The sequence below is a fragment of the Dasypus novemcinctus genome, chromosome 5, assembly GCF_030445035.2.
Source record: "Dasypus novemcinctus isolate mDasNov1 chromosome 5, mDasNov1.1.hap2, whole genome shotgun sequence".
NCBI classification, from domain to species: domain Eukaryota; kingdom Metazoa; phylum Chordata; class Mammalia; order Cingulata; family Dasypodidae; genus Dasypus; species Dasypus novemcinctus.
The window spans coordinates 7,821,713-7,844,934 of NC_080677.1; the positions used below are offsets into that span (position 1 = coordinate 7,821,713).

A 23,222-nucleotide genomic window follows, 5' to 3' on the forward strand; every position below is an offset into this window, starting at 1 on the left:
TGTATAGTACTTTTCTTCTTCACTGAGAAGAAAGCTTTCTGATTGATTCTCGTTTCTATAAATGGAACTAGGTAGGCCTAACCAGGTCCTCTCGTACAGAGAACAAAAACTTGAAGTCATTTACCAGAAAGTAGCTCAAAGACATACAACTCTGTGATGGCACAGTGCTGCTATAGTTGTCCAGAACTCCGGCTTTCTCACAACTTACACTACATCCCCCAAAGAGCTGGCTATTGTAAAATAGCTCCAGAAGTTGTACTGGGACAATATGGGTATCAGTATCAGGTAACATGTGCTTTTTAAAACTTCCCTGAAAAGATAAGCACAGGTGGGTGCTCCCAAGTACTCACTGCCTCTGGTCGGCCGTGGGCGGCTTGCTGTGGTGGACATACCAGTCTGGCATGGCGTAGGTGACCGGGGAGCCTCTCCTGGTTTCCTGGGCAACGTGTCTCAGCAGATCTCAAAGAGAAGAAGACTCCACCGTCAGAGGCGGCTCCTGCCTGGCAGTGGCTCGGCCACAGCACCGAGCTCCCCACTGTACCCGAGCGGTTGGCCAACACCCCTGCCAGCCACTGGAGCTGCAGGCACTACCGTTCCTTTCACCTTTGGTTGCCTTGAGAGAAACAAGCGTGTAAGGCACGAGCCCCAGGACGTCAGAAGGGGACAGAGGTGTAAAATCGGCAGGCCTGGGGAGCCCGCCGTGGGCAGACGCCTGCCACAGAGGAGGCTTCCTAACTGCCCACGGTCACAGAGCGTCCTGGTGCTGGGAGGTGGGTTAGGGTCCAAGCCTGCTGATTCAGCATCACGTTCTTTCAGCCTTATCTTTTTTAGTATTTGAAATTACTACATAGGGCAGATCAGGCACCCTGAATCTTAATTGTCCTAAAAGAATGTAAGAAAAATTATATCTGAGTAACGTTTTGTTTTTAGTAGAGGTAAAATTAATTTGGGAGTTTGACATGTAGTAAATATTCTGCTCTCTGTACGTTTTGCTTATATTCGTAATTTTTTTGTGCTACTTTGGACCAGTAAATAAAATGCGAATAGAGTTTTGAGAACAACTTTCATTTCTGTACTTAGAGTTTTGTTCATAAAATGTGTAGATTCTCAGCTTTTAGTTCCAGAAATAAACCAATCCAAATACTAAATGTCAAAGAGAAACCAGAAAAAAAAAAAAAAAAGGGAATCTGTACTTGAAATCTCCACGAAAGCATATGGACAATTTCTTAATTATCCATATTTATGACTTTCTTCAGGTAAAGTTACTGTGAATGTTTTTTGTGGCATCTCCACTAATGGTTGTTAGCATTTAATTCTTAACTATAAGAAAAGTAAAAAACACTGCTTTAAATAAAAATATTCCAGAGAAAAGAACATAAGTACTTAAGAAAATGAACATCTCTCACTAAATTAAACAACAAAACAAAACACTGCATATGAGTCTTATTGCTGTTTATTGATAAAACTATAACAGAGCCTACTCTATTGATTAAGACAATCACCCCCAATTAAGGTAGGGGTGAGGAAACTGGGCGGGGCTAAATAGCAAAGCATTATTTTTTTAAGTAAAAATTCTAGGAAGACCAAAACAAAGAAAGCTATTACTTCTCCTGTATTGCCTAAGGTTAAAATACTAAAAGCTACAATAAACTTAATGTATATTAGGTTTTAATTTCCTAAATACATTAGATAATGACAAGTGTCAACTGATGACAAAGGCCAAACTGTGGGAGTAAAAACCGGGAAGAGGAATTTAGTAAAGTAAGCATTGGCAATATATATTACGGGAAAAAAAGCCTTTATCATAAATGTATTAGTGAAAATCAATACACTTGATAATACTTTTTACCAGCCATAAAAATGGAGCGTTAAGAGCATGGTCTGCCTATCTGGAAAGTAACTGAAACCACTACTCATGAAAGTTCTCTCTTTCTTTTACAGTAGATGAAAAAATATTAAAATGCTACTGCTCACCATAGTCCACAGCTTGCTTTGGGTGCATTTCAGTTCAGCTACCACCCCATTATTAGCATCCTGTAATGCTCTGCTCCATTGAAAAGCATCCCCACATTTGTACCACTGAACACACTCATCGACAACATGAGGGTCCCCACGCTATAGTCCCATGTCTCATCCTCTAGCTTTTCAAGTGCATACACAACCCGAGCCTGCCCCTTCCCACCGCACTCATACCCCCATACTGGCAGTGCTGACTAATTCCCTCTGACGTGCTGTCATCACCACAGGCCAATCCCCAGCATTTACAACCAACCTTATTACACATTCTGCTCGCATTAAGCCACTGCTCCTGTTTTGGTTTGCTAAAGGCTGTCAGTGCAAAATGCCAGAAATGGGCTGGCTTGTATAATGGGAATTGATTAGGGGGGCCTCTTACAGTTCTGAGCCTGTGAAAACATCCAAATCAGGGCACCATCAGAGATGCTGGCTCCCCAAAAGATGGGCTGCTGGCAATCCCGCACTCTTGCCATGTGGCAAAGCAAAATGGCAGCCGGTCTCTGCCTTCCCTCCAGGCTTGCTTTCCTCCCGAGCTCAGGCGGGGGTGCCCAGGCAGAAGGCTCCTCTCTCCCCGGGCTCATCCCAGCCTCCAGCCTCTCCCTCAGCCTCTCAGTGGTTCCCTGTCTTTCGCGGGGCAGGCGATCCTGCAGTCATGGGGCAGGACAAAACGGCAGCTCTCCTCCTGTGTCTCTCTGCTCTGTCCTCGGTTTCTGTGACTCCTGGAAAAGGGTGGGGACCCACCTGGCTCCAACCATCCAATCAAAGGCCTTAACTGAATCTAACCGAGAGGTGCCACATACAACAGGCTTTCCGTGAGCAGGAGTGGGTTAGCTGAAGAACTTAATTTTCTGGGGTCCACAAAAGACTTAAACAATGCCAGCTCCCCATTCTCTATCCACATTCTGTCTTCTGGTGTCCAGTTTTCCATCTATGAACACCACGAAGTTGCTCCTTAAATTGAGTGAATATTAATGAGATCATACAAGGTTTGCCCCTTTGTGTCTGGCTTGTTTCGCTCAACATAATGTCCTCCAGGCTTGCCCTTGCTGTCCTATGCCTCACAACTTCATTTCCTCCTGCAGCTGCATAACAGTCCATTGTGTGCATACACCACTTTCATGGCAGAAACCAGACACAAAGCACCGCAGAGTGTTTGACTCCAGTTACATAGAATGTAAATATAAACAAATGTATAGAGACAGAATTAGATTAGCAGATAGGCATAGCAGGGGATGGATCAAGGGATTAAAAGGTAACTGCTAAGGGGTGGTTTTTTTCCTTTTTGGGGTAATGAGAAAGTTCTAATATTAATTGTGGAGATGAATGCACAGCTGTAATTATACCAAAAGCTACTGAAGATACACTTAGGATGGACTGTGTGGTATATAAATAGATGGGAAGTGGATGTGGCTCACCTGATAGAGCATCTGTCTACCATATAGGAGGTCCAGGGTTCGATCCCCAGGGCCTCCTGACCCATGTGGTGAGCTTGCCCATGCGCAGTGCTGCCACACGCAAGGAGTGCCGTGCCATGCAGGGGCATATCCGCTAAAGGGAGTCCCACACTCAAGGAGTGCGCCCCACAAGGAGAGCCGCCCTGTGTGAAAAAAGCTCATCCCACCCAGGATTGTCGCCACACACACAGAGAGCTGAAGTAGCAAGATGACACAAGAAAAAAGAGATGCAGATTCCCAGTGCCACCTGATAATGCAAGCAGATGCAGAAGAACACACAGCGAGTGGACACAGAGAGCAGACAACAGGGGGGCAGGGAAGGGGAGAGAAATAAATAAAATAAAAATTAAAAAAAACTAAAAAAGCAAGTGAAAAGACAACTAAAACCTAAAAAAGCACTCCTCATCCCAGTGCTTCCCTGACCCTGGATTTCAGGATCAAGACCAACAGAGGGACCTGCAGAGGGAGCGGTGAAACCTGAGCCGGAGGCGCCTTCGCAGAGGGCTCTCCCAGGCTTGCAAGAACACCGCGGCCCCGAGCCAGGCTTCCTCAGAGCAGTCCAGGGCCCTAAGCAAGTCCACAGTGACCGCGACGAGAACCTGGCTCTACGCTTTACAATGACAGTCACAAATCCCCAAATAGAGCACACTTGCCAAACAGGAAACCATTTTCAGGAAAGCACTGCCCAGGCTGGCTGCTTCCCTGTCCCTGGAGCAGGGACCTCCTTTGTCCCAGCCTGCAGTGGGTACTCAACACTGAACACTCCCTGCCACCATCCTGGCAGGGAACGACCAACCCGAGCCGAGCCGTTCCTCCTGGGAAAGCAGCTCTTGGGCAAAGCAGGGGGAAGCTCTCTGAGTCTCAGCAGAGTGCACGTCCTCCATCCGCATCACAGCAAACCCCAGGCAGGTGTCCTGGCTATGGGGGCACAGGGTTATAAATGGCCAACAGGAATACGGGAGAACGCGAGCTGGACACCACACCCCAACCACACACCGAAGGCGTGAGGCGGCCCCGACAGCGGGCAGAGGCCGGCCTCGGCCTCCCAGGCCACGCCACACCCGCCCTTCCCGACTGCTGCCCGGCCCACTCTCCGGCGGTGGCCATTTGATATTATTTATGAATTCCAAAAACAAATACAGATTATGTTTGTAAACTGGTCTGTTCCTCTGGCGTGATAACCCTTTGACTGCATTAGATTCAGCGGAGATGTCTATTAAATTACATGACGATCAGGGCTTCGATCCAGCCACTAAGTTACAGTGGGACTCGGCGACGCGGCCCAGCCCCCTGGGCTGATAGAACAGACTTGCACAGAAGTGGACACAGCCACGCAGGTGCGCAGGAGGAGAGAGCACTCCAGAGACACGGCCCCAGGAAGAGAGGTCGCCTGATGGGCCACAGCTGACCTAGGGGGGAGACCAGGGCAGCTGAGCCCGGAGAGGAAGGAGCCCCCAGAGAGAGACGAGCCTCACCCCGGCCTGCAGCTGAGAAGGGAGGAAGCTGGGACCCTCTCGAGAGGGAGAGGAAGGCTGCACCCTCGCGGACATGCAGCCGCTGCCTTGGGGGGAGGAAGTCCCTCTTAAGGTACCTTGAGCTGGACTCTTTAGGGCCTTGTGACTGTAAGCTTCTACCCCAAATAAACACCCTTTATGAAACCAGCAGAGTCCTGACTTTGTATCACACCCCTTTGGCTGACTAATGCATCAGGTAAAGCTCCTTTAAAGCCTTTCACAGGAGACGCGGACCGGAGCTAGCCTACCCCTGCCCATCCGGAGCGTTCGAGGGCAGAGCCCTGGTGGCCTTAGACTGCTCTGTGAAGGGCAAGCACTCTGGAAGGCCATGCTTCCACAGACACACCAACATCCACCCACGTCCCCAGGGGAACCAGAGCACAGGAAAAGGTGCAAAGAAATAAAACACTGGGGGAAAAAACAAAGCAAAAACACTTTAAAAACAAAAGAGCGACTCGAACCCTGGCTTCTGGGACCACTGAGGCAGTCCTGACCTTTGGACCCAACTTCAAGCAACTTCTACAGCTTTTAAAGACTGTTCTATGTTTTATGGATGGTTTAGGACAGACAAGGTGTATCTGAACTTAGGAGGTTAATCTACACAAAATAATATATTTTGTTTTAAGAAAGCATGGCACATTAAAAACATCAAAATATAACAAGAACTATTTAGCTTTGAAAAGAACTTTAGAAAAGTTTATCATGTCCTTTATACAGTGTCCTTTACGTAATCCTTTTAAGGATTACAAACATTTGATTTACATACAGCTTTTTAGGGAATACATCAAAGCCACAAAAAATACACCTGTTATTTAACACCAGCTACCTCCCTAGCAAATGATTTGCTGAAAACTTCTGGAAAGCTAACTTGTTAAGGAAGGACCAAAGGAATATTGAAAACAACCTATTTTTTTTAATCTGGTGAGCCCTGATTTTTAGCTCATTACCCTCAAGTGAGCAAGAAGGTAACTCTCTTATTGTTTTATAATGCCACACCATTTCCATTCTAATCCCCTGTGCCACCTAATGGCGGAACACTCCCAGTCGAGCCAGCCCTTCCAGATTGCTCTCAGCTGACTCAGGCTACGCTCGGCCAGTCCTGGCTTCTTCCCCTGCCTGGCCGCCTTCTCCCCAACATCTGGGTCTCACAGGACCTCAGGCCAGGGCGGTCAGTGGTGGGCAGGACTTGCTCCTGAGGCAGAGTCCCCTCTGCGGGGCTCATCTCACTCCGCCCCCCCACCCCCACTCTCCACGGTCCAGAAAAGCACCCTGAGCTGTGGCTCCCCCCATGCTGACACCGCTCAGGCACATCCTCCAGATCTTCCGGCGGCTGAGCACGGTGGACCCTCCCTCTCCTCTGCCGTTTGGGGCTCTCAGAACCTCAGAGAGGTTCCCTCAGGGGCCCTGACCCCGACAGCCGATTCTGGGAGAAGCTACAGAGTTGCCCCCCACTCCAGATCTCCAGATGAGAAGCAGGGTGCAAGCGCCTTCTGAATGATCTGGGGGGAGGGTGTCTACCAGTGCTGCCCCTCCCCCTGGGAGCCAGCCCCAGAGGACAGGAACTGCAGCCTTCCCTCCCCTGGCTCCAGCAAATGACTGTTCTGCTGATACTAAGACAGCAACCCGATGCCAGCAGAGCACAACTAACCTTTCTTGGTGTCTTATCATGGGTCAGGCCCCGGTCCTTTATTAACTTTTATTTTAAAATATCTTCCGACTTACAGAAGAGTTGCAAGAATAGTATAAATTCCCCCATACCCTTCACCTAGATTGCCCAGATGTTCAGTTTTTATCATATTTGTTTTATCGTATTCTCACATTCTCTCTCTCCCATTCTCTCATTATTACCATTGTCGTTGCGTCCAGAACCATTTAGAAGCAGGTCTCAAACATGGTACCATTGACCCCTATATGCTTCGCTGAGCTGTTCCTGAAAGTCTCTTACACAACCATAGTACAATTACCCAAATCAGGAAATTTATATGGACACAATACTTGGTCTAATTTACCACCCTAGGTCAGACTTTCCCCACGGTCCCGCTGGTGTTCTCTTAGCCTCCAGTGGGGTGGGGTCCTGTTCTACCCGCTCTCCAGGTAGGACAGCAGAGGGTTTGGGAAAGCGGCGCTGAGTTGCATGGGTAGTGTCTGGCCCTCGCACAAAGGGAGCTGGAGAAGGTGGGCGCCTACCTGCAGGAGGTGCTTTGGATGTACACGGAACGGGAAGGTGCTGGGTGCTGGAAAGATAGCGAAGCCAGAGGCAATCCGGGAGCTGCTGGCCCCTGTGGCTGGAACCTGCACACACGCCCCACCTGGAGGGCAAGCAGAGTGGGTGGCCCCAGGCCCCCTACTCGATCCATGTGAGGGCATTCGCCGGGAGGAAGAGGACTCTGGGGGGGTGCAGAGGGGTTTCTTTGCCGTGAGTTTGGCCACCTGAGCCCCTGTGAATCTCGGAAGGGACCCTGATCTGCCAGGGAGAGGGGAGGGGGATCTCGTCAGGCAGGCTTTCACGGCCAGGTGAAGAGAGGAATTACCAGAGAGGGGGCAGGGACAGACAGACGCCTAATCATCAGGACATGGCACACTGCTGGGAATCTAACCTGCCCAAGGGAAAGGCTGAGGATAGGTTTCTGAAGGCTGAGGAACCTAAGGAGGCAGTTAAGCTCAGGGGAGGAGTTCCTCCCTTGAATGTGGAGGTCCCTGGATCAATTCCCAGGGATTCTTAGAGAGGCGATCCACCGGGTTACAGGCATCCAGCTGATACTTTATGTGGATCGCATGGACATTCTTTTTGTATTACCTTTTCTTGGATGTTTCTTTTTTTAAGTTTCCTTTTTTTTCCCTCCCATTTTACTCACTAAAACCGAGTTCAAACCTGCAGAGGGTAGACTGCAGAGTGACTGACTGATGCATACCAGCAGCCTGAGAAGCTCCTTAGAGGTCTAGGAGGGATGGCTGTTTTTCTGTGGCTTCTTCTTCTTCTTTTTGTTTAATTAGTTGTTGCTGTCTTGTTTCTTGTTTGCTGTATTTCCCCATTCTTTCTTTCTCTTTTTGTTTTCTTACGCCAAGTTTTTCTACCTCATTGTTTCTTTTCTTTCCTTCATTTTTCTATCTTCTGTTTTCTATTGTTTTTTCATTCCACCTCTTCTTGTTTGGCCTTCAGTTTTTCTGTTTTTTTCTCTTTTTCTCTACATTTTTTTTAACTTTTTTTTCCTTTTCCTTTTCTCTCTTCTCATCAGTCTATACTTTTAATTCATTCTATATATTTTTCTCTATTTTGTTTCTAATCTCTTTGTTTATGTTCCACTCTTTTATTCTTATTCCTGTGTACTTCTTATTGTGTTAATTATTTCTTTCCCTAAATCTTATACAGTACCTCCTCTACCTTTTATTATTATTACTATTTTTTTTTATCTTCTTATCTCTTTCCTTTTCTCTAATCCTAATTTTCTTTGTCAAGGGAACATAGACAACAGTAAAGGAAATAGAGTAGGAGGAATGAAGGGTCAAAGTGGAACCTGACAACACACACACAAAAACAAAATAAAACCTAGAGTAGAAAGAGAAGCTAATTAACTGAATAAACCCGTCAAGATAAACAAATGCCTATACACCAATAAAAAATTACAAGCCATAGTAAGAAACAAGAAGACATGGCCCAGTCCAATGAACAAACTGAAAAACAGGAGAAGATGCAGAACATGGAACAATTAATCAGAGATGTACAAACAAGTATCATGAATCACTTCACTTAATAAAGTGAAGGAAGAGATTAAGGATATTAAGAAAACAACTGGGAGAACATACTGAAGAAACTGTAAACATATATAAAAAGATAACAGATATGATGGTGATAAAAGGCACAATCCAAGAAATCAAAAATACACTGGAAGCACATAACAGCAGATTTGAACAGGCAGAGGAAAGAATCAGCAAGTGGAAGCCAGTACTACTGTAATCAGACAGTAGAATAGATAGATAAAAAGACAGAAAAAATCCAGCAGGGATTTATGGATTTGAATGACGACACAAAACACACAAACAGATGCATTAGAGGCATCCCAGAGGAGAAGAGAAGGGAAAGGAGACAGAAGGAGTATTTGAAGAAATAGTGGCTGAAAATCTCCCAACTCCATTGAAGGACATGGACATCCATGTCCAGGAGGCACAACACACCCCAAACAGTATAAGTCATAACAGGCCTGCTCTAAGACATATACTTGTCAAGTTGTCCAGTGCTCAAGACAAGAATACTGAAAGGAGCAAGAGAAAAAGAGATCCATTACAGACAAGGGAAGCTCGATAAGATTAAGTGCTGATCTCTCATCTGAAACCATGGAGGCAAGAAGAAAATGCTATGACATAGTTAAAGTACTAAAAGAAAAAATTTCCAACCAAGAATTCTCTATCCAGCAAAACGGGCATTCAAAAATGAAGGAGAGCTCAAATCATTCACACATAAATGGAAATTAAGAGAGTTTGTTGATAAGAAATACTAAAAAGAGTTCTGAAGGTTGAAAGGAAAAAAGAGGAGAGAGAGTTAGAGGAGAGTGTAAGAACAACTCTCAAGATAAAAAGAGAAATAAAAACAACACATTGAATACATAAAACTGAAGAAAATATGGCTAATGTAAGTAATTCCTTGAGAGTAATAACATTGAATGCTAATAGATTAAACTCTCCAGTCAAGAGACACAGATTGGCAGAATGGATAAGGAAGTATGACCTATCTATATGCTGTCTACAAGAAACCTACCTTAGACCCAGGGATTCAAGGGGCTGAAAGTGAATGGTTGGAAAACAACTTTACTTGCAAAAAAATAACCAAAAAAGGGTGGGAGTAGCTATATTAATATTAGAAAAAAATAGACTTTAAATGCCAAACTATTTAAGAGACAAAAAAAAAAAAAACTAGCTACATATTAATAAAAGGGATGATTTTTCAAGAAGAAAGAACAATCAGAAACATTTATGCACCTAACCAGGGTGCCTCAAAACACATGAAGCAAACACTGAAAAAGCTAAATGGAGAAATAGATGCCTCTATAAATATGATAATACACTACTATCACCATTAGACAGAACATCTTGACAGAGAATCAACAAAGAAACAAAGACCCTGAATAATACATTAGAGGATCTGAACCTAAGAGACATATACAGAACACTACAGCCAAATACAGAGGTATATACATTCTTCTCAAGTGCACATGGATCATTCTCCAGGATAGGCCACATGCTAGGCCAAAGAACAACTCTCAGTGAATTCAGAAAGATTGAAATTATACAAAGTAATTTCTCTGACCACAATGGAATGAAGCTGGAAATCTGTAAGGGGCAGAGAAGCAGATTAGGCACAAAGATATGGAATTTAACAAATTCTCAGACAAACAGTGGGTCAAGGAGAAAATCACAAAAAAAATCAGTAACTACCTTGAAATGAATGAAAGAGACAAGACAATGTATCAAAACCTAAGGGATACAGAAAAAGCTATACTGAGAGGGAAATTCATAGCCATAAATTCCTGTATGACAAAAGAAGAAGGAACTAACATCAAAGACCTAACTGCATACCAGGAGGAATTAGAAAAAGAACAACAAACTAATCCCAAAATAAGTAGAAACAAGGAAATAAAGATTAGAGCACAGCTGAAATAAACTGAAAATAAGAAAGCACTATAAAAAATAAACAAAACCAAAAGCTGATTCTTTGAGAAGATTAATACAACTGACAAGCCCTTAACTAGACTAACAAAGAACAAAAAGAGAAGATGCAAATACACAAAATAAGAAATGAGAAAGGGGATATCACCATTGACTCCACAGAAATAAAGAGTATCATAAGAGGATACTTTGAAAAATTATATGCCAACAAGATGGATAATTTAGAGGAAATGGACAAATTCCTAGAAACACACAAGCAGCCTACAGTGATAAACGAAGAAACTGATGAACTCAACAGACCGATCACAAGTAACAAGATAGAATTAGTCATCAAAAATCTTCCAACTAAGAAAAGCTGGGACTAGATGGCTTCACAGGTGAATTCTACCAAACATTCTGGAAAGAACTATCATTGATCCTCCTTAAAATCTTCCAAAAAAATAGAAGTGGAGGGAACACTGCCCAACTCATTCTATGATGCCAACATCATCTTAATATCAAGCAAAACAAAGACACCACAAGAAAGAAAACTATAGACCAACCTCTCTAATGAACCTTCAACAAAATACTTGCTAATCATATTCAACAACACATCAAATGAATTACACACACCATGACCAAGTGGGTCTCATGCCTGGTGTGCAGGGATGGCTCAACATAAGAGAATCAGTCAATGTAATAGACCACACAAACAGAGCAAAAGGAAAAAATCACAATAATCTCTATAGATGCATAAAAAGTATTTGACAATACATTACCCTTTCCTGATAAAAAACACTTCAAAAGACAGGAATAGAAGGAAACTTCCTCAACACAATAAAAGTTATATATGAAAAACCCACAGCTAACATCACACATAATGGGGAAATCCTAAAAGGTTTCTCCAAGACAAAGATGCCCACTTTCACCACCACTATTTAACATTGTGTTAGAAGCACTTAGATGATAAAAAGATATAAAAGACATCCAAATTGGAAAGGAAGAGGTAAAAATTTCACTATTTGCAGATGATATAATCTTATACCTTGAAAGCCCTGAGAAATCTACAACAAAGCTTCTCAGACTTATGAGTTCAGTAAAGTAGAAGGTTATAAGATTAATGTGCAAAAATTAGCAGCATTTCTGTACACCAATAATGAGCAATCTGGGGAGAAAATTTTTTAAAATTCCATTTACAATAGCAACTAAAAGAATCAAATACCTAGGAACAAATTTAAGTAATGATGTAAAGGACTTAAATGCAGAGAACTACACAACACTGTTAAAGGAACTCAAAGAAGAACTAAGCAAATGGAAGAATATTTCCTGTTCACGGATAGTGTAGCAGTTTGATATTATTGATGAATTCCAAAAATAAATATTGGATTATGTTTGTAAACTGATCTTTTCCTCCAGGCATATTAGATTATATTGGATTCATAGGTTTCCTTGATTAAGTAATATGTAAACCTCTTGTGCCAGTAGGGCATTGAGTCCCCATCTTTTGGTGGGTGGGGACTCACAGATAAAAGGCATGCCAAGGACAGAGTTAAAGCCTTTTAATGCTGGAGTTTTGATGTTGAAGTTTGATGCTGAAGTCTTAAGCTGGAGCCCCAGGGAGAGAAACAGAGCCATTTGCCTGATATTCTACAGCTGACTTGTGGAGAAACCAAAGGCGCTGAGCCCATAGGAACCCAGGAAGCCTGAATCCTCACAGACGTCAACAGCCATCTTGCTCAAACATGTGAAAACAGACTTTGGTGAGGCAAGTAACTTATGCTATGACCTGGTATCTGTAAGCGCCTACCCCAAATAAATACCCTTTATAAAAACCAACCAATTGCTTGTATTTTGCATCAGCTCCCCTTTGGCTGACTAATACAGATAGGAGTACTAAACATCATTGAGAAGACTATCCTACCCAAACTGATGTACAGATTTAACACAATCCCAATAAAAATTACCACAACATTTTTTATTGAATTGGAAATGCTAACTATGAAATTTATTTGTAAGGGCAAGGGGCCTTGAAGAGCCAAAGACATATTGAAAAAGAAAAATGAAATCAGAGGAATCACACTACCTGACTTTAAAACATACTACAAACCTACAGTGGTCAAAACCACATGGTATTGGCATAAGGAAAGACACACTGACCAATGGAACTGAATTGAGAGGTCTGATATAGATCCTTGCATGCACAGTCAATTCATATTTGACAAGGCCACCAAGCCCACTCAACTGGGAGAAAATGGCGTCTTCATAAATGGTGCTTGAAGAACTGGATATCCATATCCAAAAGAATGAGAGAGGAACATCATCTCACATATTATACAAAAATCAAATCAAGATGGATCAAAGATCTAAGTATAAGAGCCAAGACCACAAAGACCTTGGAAGATAAGGTAGGGAAGCATCTATAGGCTCTTGTATTAGGAAATGGTTTCATGAACTTTATACCCAAAGCACAAGCAATGAAAGAAAAAATAGATAAATGGGACCTCCTCAAAATTAAAAACTTTTGTACCTTAAAGGAGTTTGTTGAGAAAGTGAAAGTGAAAAGGCAGCCTACTCAAAGAGAGAAAATATTTGGTAACCATATATCTGATAGGGGCCTAATATCCAGCATATATAAAGAAATCCTACACCTCAAAAATAAAAAGACAACCCATTTAAAAATTGGGCAAATGGTTTGAACAGGCAATTCTGCAAAGAAGAAATGCAAGTGGCTAAAAAGCACATGAAAAAATACTCAACATCACTATTTAATAGGGAAATGCAAATCAAAACTACACTGAGATATCATCTTATACTATTTAGACTGGCAGCTATTAAAAAAACAGAGGACTACAAGTGTTGGAGAGGTTTTGGAGGAACAATAAGAACCTTTATTCACTGCTGGTCATAATGTAGAAAGGTGCAGCCATTGTGGAGGACAGTTTGGCAATTCCTCAGAAAGCTTACTATAGCACTGCCATATGATCCAGCTATCCCACTGCTGGGTATATATCCAGAAGAATTGAAAGCAAGGATACAAACAGATATATGTACACCAATATTCATAGCAGCATTATTCACTATTGCCAAAAGTTGGAAACAATACAAATGTTCATCAATATATGAATGGATAAACAAATTGTGGTATATACATACCATGGAATATTACTCATTTGTAAGAAGAAATGCAGTATTAACACACAGGATAAAATGGATGAATCCTGAACCCAGAGTGAAGCAAGCCAGGCACTGAAAGACAAGTATTACATGACTTCACTGATATGAATTAAGCAAACTGAGCAGACTCACAGAGATAGAGTCTGGAAGATAGTTTTACAGGTGACAGGGAGAAGAAGGATGAGAGCCAATGTCCAAATGGGCAAAATCTATGATAAGATGAAAGAGTATAGTTGTGCAGTGGATGGGTATGAAAGTGGTGCAGCGATGCCATTGGGCTGGACAGTGCTGGTTTGTGAGGGGGTTAGGGTGGGGGTTTGGACTGTCCACGGAACTGGGGAGAGGGATGAGGGAGGGAGCAGGTAAGCTATGGGGATTTGCATGTGTGTGGTTGAAATTTCAACACTGGGAATTTTCTTTTGGCAAATATGACAGGAAAGGGTTACTAGTTTAGGGTGTTGGATGTGGGGGACATTCAGGACAGGGCACACCTGAGGTAGGTTTCTAGGGAGTGTGTGAGAGGTCCTCTTGTTATAGTGAGTTATATCAGGTGGGTGGGGACCTACATAATGAGTGGCAAGGTGGTGGACTCCCATCCTGGGGAGGCCCGCTATGTTTTCAAATAGAGGGGTGGGAGTCTCTTGACAGCATGAGCAGTGCCTTATATGGGAGGACAGGCCAGTATGTCAAGTCCTCAACGTTGTTGCAAGTAACTAAGACTCTTGTTCTTCAGGGAGTGAAGTGTGGTGGTTGCCACGGTCCTGAGGGGAGAGAGTGGGAGGAATAGAGTAGACATTACATGGGGCATTTGGGGAGCAATGGAAGTGTTCTACATGATCTTGGACAGTGATGGAAACAGGCCATGTTAAATTCATCAAAATTCACAATAGTGTATGGTCCAAAATATAAACCATAATGTAAATCATTGACCATGGTTGGTAGCAATGTTTCAGTATCTGTACATCAACTGTAACCAATGTACCATTCACATGTAAAATGTTATTAATAGAGGAAAGGGAAGAGGGGGAGCATGTTGGGTATATGGGAATCCCTTATATTCTGTACATCATTTTTCTGTAACCTAAAGGTTCTTTGAAGACAAAATGAAAAAAATAAGACACTGGGGGAATTAATGGAAGAAAATATCGTTGTACATGTAAGACAACAGACTTTAAAGTGATGAAAGATATAAGGTCAAAAAATTTTTATTTAGTTTTATAGTTTTAAATAATTTTTTATTCCAAAATTTTTTTAAAATTTTTGTATTTTATTTCTTATTTTTAAAACGATCATTATTATTTCACTTTCTTATTAATTGCATTTGGTCATTTTGCTGGTTTCAGGTTTGAAGACATTTTGGATGACAGAAGAATTACGACTATGACAGGGGAGGAGCACTGGTGCAGGGTGTCAGGGATGGGGGTGCCCGGGAGGACGTTCACCTGGGGCATACCTATAAAACATATAAAGGTGTTCAAGTGTTCATGGGGCATTGACAATGAAGGATGCTGTTAATGTGGAAAATGTATGAGGTATGGGAAGTGGGGCATATGGGAATCCCCTCTATTTTTAATGCAACATTTATGTAATCTCAGTATCTTTAAAAAATTTTTAAAAATAGGGAAGTAGATGTGGCTCAATCAATTGAGCTCCCATCTACCATATGGGAGGCCATGGGTTCACATCCCAGGGCCTCCTTGTGAAGGCAGGCTGGCCCGCACACACAGAGAGCTGATGGCCCGCACCTGCAGAGAGCTGGTGCAGCAAGATGACACAACAAAAAGGAGACAAGCAGACACAGAAGAATGCATAGCAAATGGACACAGAGAGAAGACAGCACACAAGCAGCAAGGGGGGAAGGAATAAATAAATAAAATTTCTTTAAAATTATAAAATATTTTTCTTAAAAAGGAAATAAAGACCTTCAGTAAAGGTAACCATTTTGGTAATTAATAAATGCCAGTATGACTGCATTGTACTTTTTGTATATAATTCCACTTCTTCCTACAGGTGCTAAAATGCAAATGCATAAAAAGAATGATATATCTATGGTTTTGGACATACAATGTACAATGATATAATTTGAAATTAGAACAAAAAAGATGTGGGATGGAGGGAATTAGGAAGCAAATGCTACTGACATAGCATTGTTATATATTTAGGATGTTAAATTTTAACCCTTTGGTAACGACAGGGAAAATATATGTAAAATACATCCAGATAAAAATGAGAAGGAATTCAATACAGTACAATACAAAAACAAACAAACAAACATGAAACAAAGAAAGGAAACAGGTATTTACAGACAAATTGAGGGACAAAAAGTTATAAAATGTATAATAGCAAAATGGCAGAAGAAAGTCCTGAATTACCAGTAGTCACTGTAAATGTAAATAGATTAAACTCTCCAGTGAAAAGTCAGAGACTGGCAGCATGGATTTAAAAAAAGCATGACCCAACTACATGCTGTCTGTAGAAAAGGATAGAAAAAATATACACCACGCATGTAGTCACCAAAAGAGAGCTTAGATAGCTATACTAATACAAGGTAAAATAGATTTTCAGTAAAAAACTGTTACAAGAGACAAAGATGGTCACTATATATTGACAATGGGTCAATTCAATAAGAAGATATGACAATTACAAATATATATGCACCAGAAAGCAGAGTCCCAAAATATACGGAGCCAATATTGACAGATTTGAAGGATAAAAGAGATGGTTCTACCTTAATAGTAGGAGACTTTAATATACCACTTTCAATAATGGATAGAACATCTAGTCAGAAGATCAGTAAGGAAAAAGAAGACTTGAACAATATTATAATCCAACTAGACCTTCCAGGCATATATAGAATATTTCACTCCACAACTATAGAATATATATGCTTAGTGTCATGGATCATTCTCCAGGATAGACCATATTTTAGGTCACAAAACAGTTTCAATAAATTCAAAAGAACTGAAATCATACAATGTATCTTCTCTGACTACAGAGGAATGAAACTAGAAATAACAGATAGAGAAATGGAAAATTCACAAATATGTGGAAATTACTATACTCTTTAACAATCAATGGGTTAAAAAGGAAATCACAAGGAATTAGGAATTATCTTGAAGTGAATGAAATTGAAAATAAACATAGTAAAACTTATGGGATGCAGCAAAGGCAGTGCTGAGAGGGAAATTTACAGCTCTAAATGTTTACATTATAAAAGAAGAATGATTTCAAATCAGGGACCTCACCTCAAAATTGGAAAAATTAGAAAATGAAGAACAAACTAAACCCAAAGCAAGAAGGAAGGAAATATAAAGATTAGAGCACAGATACATGAAATAGAGAATTTAAAAAATTGAATGAGAAAACCAAATATTAGTTCTTTGAAAAGATCAAGAATATTGACAAACTTTTAGCTAAACTGACAAAGGAAAAAAAGGGAGAGGACACAAGTGACTAAAATCAGAAATGAAAAAGGAGGCATCATTACCAACCCCATGGAAACAAAAAGGACTAAAAAGGGATACTATGAAGAACTGTGCATTGACAGATTAGATTACCTTGATGGACAAATACCTGAAAACAGACAAACTACCTATACTGACTCAAGAAGAAATAGAAGATCTCAACAAACAATAATTACTAAAGAGACTGAATGAGTAGTCAAAAACTCCCAACAAAGGAAAGCCCAGAACCAGACAGCTTCTCAGGGGAACTTTGCCAAACATTCCAAGAAGAATTAACACTAACCCCACTCAAACTCTTCCAAAAATGTGAAGAGGAGAGAACACTCCTAACACATTCCCTAACTCCTTCTACAAGACCAACATTACCCTCATAAAAAAAGCCAGATAAAAATACCACAAGAAAAGAAAATTAGAGACCAATATCCTGTAAGAAAATAAGATGAAAATACCCTTAACAAATAACTAGCAACTGGAATCCAACAGCACCATAAAAGAATTATACCATGATCAAGTGGGGTTTATCTCAGGTATGCAAGGGGGGTTCAACGTAAGAAAATCCATTCATGTAATGCAACACATTAACAAAATGATGGAAAAAATCCCTATGATCATCTCAATTGATACAGAAAAGGCAGCTGACAAAATCTAGCACCCTTTCTTGATAAAAACCACTTAGAGAACTAGGAATAGTTAGAAACCTCCTCAACATGATAAGTGCATATATGAAAAACACAGCTAACGCAATACTTAATGATGAAAGATGGAAAGCTTTCCCTTTAAGATCAGGAATAAGACAAGGATGCAACGCCACCAATATTAATCACGTTGTACTGGAAGTTCAAGTCAGAGCAGTTAGGCACGTAAAAGAAATTGAAGGGATGTAAACTGGAAAAGAAGAAGTAAAATTTTCCCTATTTGTTGGTAAAGCATGGTGGTAACGGTAGCACAACATTATGAATGTAATTAACAGACCTAATTATATATTTGAATGTGGTTAAAAGGGGAAATTTTAAGTTATAATATGTTATTAGACTAAAAATGTTAAAAATAAATCTATGGGATTGCACAACACAAACAGTGAACCCTAAGTAAAATCATGAACTAGAGTTAACAGTACAATTATAAAGATGTGTTTTTATCAGTTGTAACAAAAGAACCACTCCAATGCAAGTAGTAATAATATTTTTTACATGATTTTGCTAAAAACCTACAACTTCTCTAATTAAGAAAAAAAAGAGTCCAAAAACAGATACCCCGTTGAAAGAGACAACTTCCAGTTTCTCTTTGCAATTAGAAAATAAAGTAGGGTCAGTCATTTTAAAGTTATCATTCAGGAAAAAATTCCAGAAAGCCAATTTCTTGAATTCAAGGGGCATTTGATTTAACATCTCCTAAAAATGAGCAACTCACTGAAGATTATACACAGCAGAGCTGACAGTACAGATGGGAAAGGAATAACCACCTACATTTCCAAAGGTGTTGGGCAAAACTTACAATTTTTGTAGTAATATCTTTATAATGAGGAAATTAAATTACAGGGGAAAACTACCCTACCGTTCCTCTTCACAAAACTAAGACACTCAAATGAGAGTCAGCAAAGCAAATGAATGTGTTTACCAGGCCTGCCGCCTTGTTTTGCCAGCTTGACATATTCTGAGTCTGTTTCTTTTATCCAATATCTGCGAGTTGCAAATGTATTCCCATTATGTGATTCTCCCCCGTTGCTGAGACCTGGGATCTGGGAGGCTGGTGGGGCATCTACCGCCTTCTCGGAGCGCTTTGCTGGAAGATGGTAATACCAATCTGGAAAAGAGTGAAGGCCAGTCAGTGTTGTCATATGCACATTTGTGTCACAGTTTGGGTAGGTGCACTTCCTAGAAGACGCGTGAGTGAGAATGTCTTCTACTCCCTAAGACTGTCCTGAGCAGACAAGACAATTAAGGGCAAGCGAAGACGTTTTCCTCTTTTGCTCTTTTGAATACTGTGCAATGAATCATAACCCCCTCAGTAAGTCAGTCATTGAATTAAACAGCTAGAACCAGAGTTTCAGATGTTACAGAAAAGAGAGAGCGGGGAGGGAAGGAGAAATTGTAGCGTTGCCAGAGCAACTACATGTTAGGGAAACCATTGTAGACTCCTAAATTGACTGAGTTTGGCTTCCTTGGAAATTCTCAAGTAGCCTCCGTGTAAATGCAAACATTGGTGAGAATAGATAAAGGGTGTGGGATTTCTACAGAGAAGAAGTTTCAAGGAGAGAGAGTTTGGTGCAGTAGTGTGGAGAAGGAAGGAGGGGGATATGAAGGAGAGCTTGCTCTCTGGCCTTCCACTCCACCCTGATTTGAGCCCAATGGACAGGGTCCTCGAGCAGAGAAGCTGGTGATAGGCCTGACAAAGTAATCAGGTGCCTAAGTGGCCTTGCAGCTCAGGGCGTAGAGATCAGATTCCTAAATTCTGGTTCGTGACATCCCATGAGACTCAAAGACTTTTAGATGGAGTATTAGGAAACCCTGAGCATCAGAAACTGATTAGCCAGATGTCCAAATTAAAGGGAAAATATCACGGCTGAATAAAAACTTTGGAAACAACATCCAGGAAAAAAAATGTAAAACACAAAAGATGTCAGGAATGTGCCACAAATGATTCGGAATATTTAACAACAGTAACTAGAATTTACCATCTCAAACTCATGAAGGCTAGAGTGTAGCACAATCGCCTGCTCTTTGTAGGTGCACAGGAAAATGGCTGTTGAATATATCAATTCACGTAAGTACACAGTTGTCCCATAAACAAGAAGCAACTGCCTCTAAAGTTAAAAGCTTAGACATCCAATCCTACAAAGAATTGTGGCTGGGTTCTCCACATAACAATGAGCAGTATTTAGCGTGGAAAATCTTTGAAATAGTTAAAGGACATTCAGTACCTGAATCAACATTATGCAGTTTCGAAAAGGAAACAAACCATGGGAAAAGGTTTAAAGAACTGTATAGAAGATCACTGAGAACCAATTTAAGAATTAAGAATGAGTTTAGCAGTTTCACCCTCTGACCTTACTCAAATATTTTCTTCTAGAGGGAAGTCACCAGATTCTTGCTTTACTTTTCCTCTCCGGGTTTTGATTACTAATTAATCCACAGAGGACCGTGTACATTCTACCTTCTCATTATTGCAAGCTTCGGGCGTGCACTGAGAGCTCCTCCTCACAGCCATCTTAGAAATGCTTGCCAAAGTAGCTCAGCAAGCAAGGGTACCTAGCCAGTAAGGACCTCCTGTCACCACCAAACAAACCCCACATACAGACGGTTAAATGGACAAAAAATCATTAATCTTTTATCACTCAAAATTAAAAGTACCGGTATGACATCAGATAGTTTACTATCTTAAAGATTTTTATTACATAGCCTTCCCCATGTTCTCATAAGCTAGTATTAGTACCTTGATTTTATCAGTGAAGAAGCAGAGGCTACAAGAGATGATGAATCACACTGAAGACCCCCAAGCAGGGATTTCCACCCAGCTCCTCTGGTCTACAAGCCACAATACAGAGTTTTCTGCACCTGCCAGACCTTCAGAAGATAGTGAGGCACAGGCCACTGTCTTTAGGCTGCTGTGGCATCAGAGAAGGGGGATTAAAAGCACAGGCTGTGGGGCCCCACTGCACTTGTTATGTACGTGACTCAGAGCAAGTTACTTAAGACTCGGTGCTTCAGTGTCCTCATCTATAAAACAGGGTTGATGTTACTTCTCAGGGTTGTTTGGAGGCTGAATTTAGTTGATATGCTTATAAAGTGCTTAGAACAGGGCCTGGCACCTTTGCATTTGGATTCACTGTTATTCTGGCAGATGAGATCACTAAGGCAAAGAGAAGTCAGAGAAAGGCGGGAGAGCACAAGGTGGGGCCAGGGCTCTCGCCACAGCACGCTCTGCGCTCCCCCTCCCAGCCCTCACCTTCTTTCAGGTGTAAACAACTCCAGCAAGCCGGCTCAGCTTCCCACTGGGTCTCTCCCAGCTGAGCTCCAGGACCTGTTTCTCTAGCCTTTCTCTAGCACCTCGCTAGATGGAGAGGAATAAAAGCAAAAAATGGACAACAGTATTCCAAAGCTTCCTCTCCTCTTCAAATTCAACCCTTGAAAAACAAGAAGTTCCCCAATTTCGTGAATTGTAGAAGGGGAGGACTTCCACTAAACTCTTGTTTCCTAAATTTACCAGCCAATTAAAACCGGAAATATACTTAACTTGGTTAGGGTCTAAATTGGTAGTAATAGATAAGGAATCAGTGAAATAGATCGGGATGAAACTGAAAACGAAAGCTCCTAAGTCAGCATTCAGGAAAACGCTATGAGTTACATACGGTTAAACTACTACAAAGACAATGTCAAAGAAATCCTCTTGGTTCAACAACTGAGGCAACAGTAGACAGCATTGGTTTTCTCGTTAAAAATAAAAACAAAACGAATATTTTCCCCAAATTCTCCCTTAATGCCTTACTTTAACACGGGCACGGAGACAGGTTCACAAGTTTCTTTAAGAATAAAACTTTTTAGTTTTATCCTCTTCCTTTAGCCCCAACACACACACAGGATGCTGGATTCATGGCCAACCCAACAAAATCAGAGTGAATGACACGGCTTCTTTCGGAGCTCCAAGATGCCTCGGTGTGTTTGTCCTCCCGAAGGTTCAGAAAGGTACTCACCACAGGGAGCATAACGGCCGGTTGCGCCAGGCAGCTCCTTGCTCGTGTTTCTCATCGCTGAGACCTCGGAGCGCTGTTCTGAAGAGAAGGAACACTGAGGAGGCTGTTCGCCTATTAAGGCCCCACTCTCAGCTGAGTAACCGAGAGCTCCGCAGGCAGGGCCGCGGGCCTGGGACCCTCCCAGGTGGGCAGGGATCCCCGACCCAGCCGCCCCCGCTCACCGGCTCGCCGACAGCGTCCCTGAGAGCGTCGGGCGGCGGCGCGGGGAGGCTGGAGTTTGCGTGTACATGGAGAGCTGGAGACAAACTCCACACAGGCAGCACGCGGGCGGCGGGACCACAACAACACGCGTCGCCGGGGCAACGGCCAGCCTGCACCTCCCGCGGGCGCGGGCGGGAGCGCCGGGAGCCAATGGAAGCAGCCTGCGGCGCGGCAACCAGCCAATCACAGCAGGGGCGGGGCGCGGGCACCGCCTATCAACCGCCCCAGGCGAGACTGGGCGAGGAGATGGGCGGGGGCGGGACCGCGCCAGTTCGGGGCGGGGCTACGCTTGCCAGGAACGGGCCACGCTGCTCCCAGGAAGGCCAGGGGTGGGGATTGGGGTAGTGGGCGGGGACTAGAGGCGGGTCCGGGGCGTGTCTAGAGGCGGGCCCGGGGGGCGGGAACTGGGCCCGGGGGCGGGGCCCGTGCTCCAGGAACTGTCGTGCTCCGCCTCCCTTCCAATTGGAAATCCCAGTTAACTGCGAAGCGTCCGGGAAAATTAGCGGCTTCTACCACATTTTACCACTTCGTAACAAACGCCTTTTTTTAAAAGAAAGAATAACAGTATATGAAAATATGATTTTACCAAATAGATTTAGGGATGATTATTCACCAAGCCAAAGAATGCTTAACTTTAAACGGTGGTTTGCTCGTAAATCTCCCATTTATATAATGCATTTTTTTAAAAACGCAAAAGACTAATAAGCCCTTGGGAAAACCCCAGTAAATAGACATTTCTATCCATTGTGCATCAATAATGAAATTATCCTGTAAAGGTCCTTCCTTATACCTTATTGTTTCAGGAATACTTCTGTTTTATGTCAGAAGTCACCTTTAAAAAGCCCTTAAATATATCTCTACAGAATAGTTTCTGCATTAAAACACTTGACTTTAAATGTGACTTTTTGGCTTGTCTGTGTTCAGGGTCCACAAAAAGTACAATGAATCCTCTTCAAAAGAAAGCAGTCTGCATGGAATATCAAAAGCTATGGTACAGTTCAGCCAGAGG

General features: G+C 42.2%; 1 protein-coding gene across 5 annotated transcripts in view; it reads right to left on the bottom strand.

Annotated features, from left to right (window-relative positions):
- C5H7orf57 (chromosome 5 C7orf57 homolog) overlaps positions 1 to 22,324 on the bottom strand; it is a 36,403-nt gene extending 14,079 nt beyond the window's left edge. For 4 of the 5 annotated variants that reach the window (XM_071215050.1, XM_071215049.1, XM_012521872.4 and 1 more), the window contains exons 1-4: positions 22,174 to 22,324; positions 21,953 to 22,030; positions 18,880 to 19,065; positions 351 to 459 (exon numbers count right to left, since the gene is read on the bottom strand). In XM_071215050.1, the coding sequence (XP_071071151.1) occupies positions 351 to 459; positions 18,880 to 19,065; positions 21,953 to 22,007 (350 nt within the window). In that variant the 5' untranslated portion in view covers positions 22,008 to 22,030; positions 22,174 to 22,324. The remainder of the gene's footprint in view (positions 1 to 350; positions 460 to 18,879; positions 19,066 to 21,952; positions 22,031 to 22,173) is intronic. The other variant, XM_004450210.4, reaches the window with a different exon arrangement.
- Between the last annotated feature and the right edge of the window lie 898 nt (positions 22,325 to 23,222).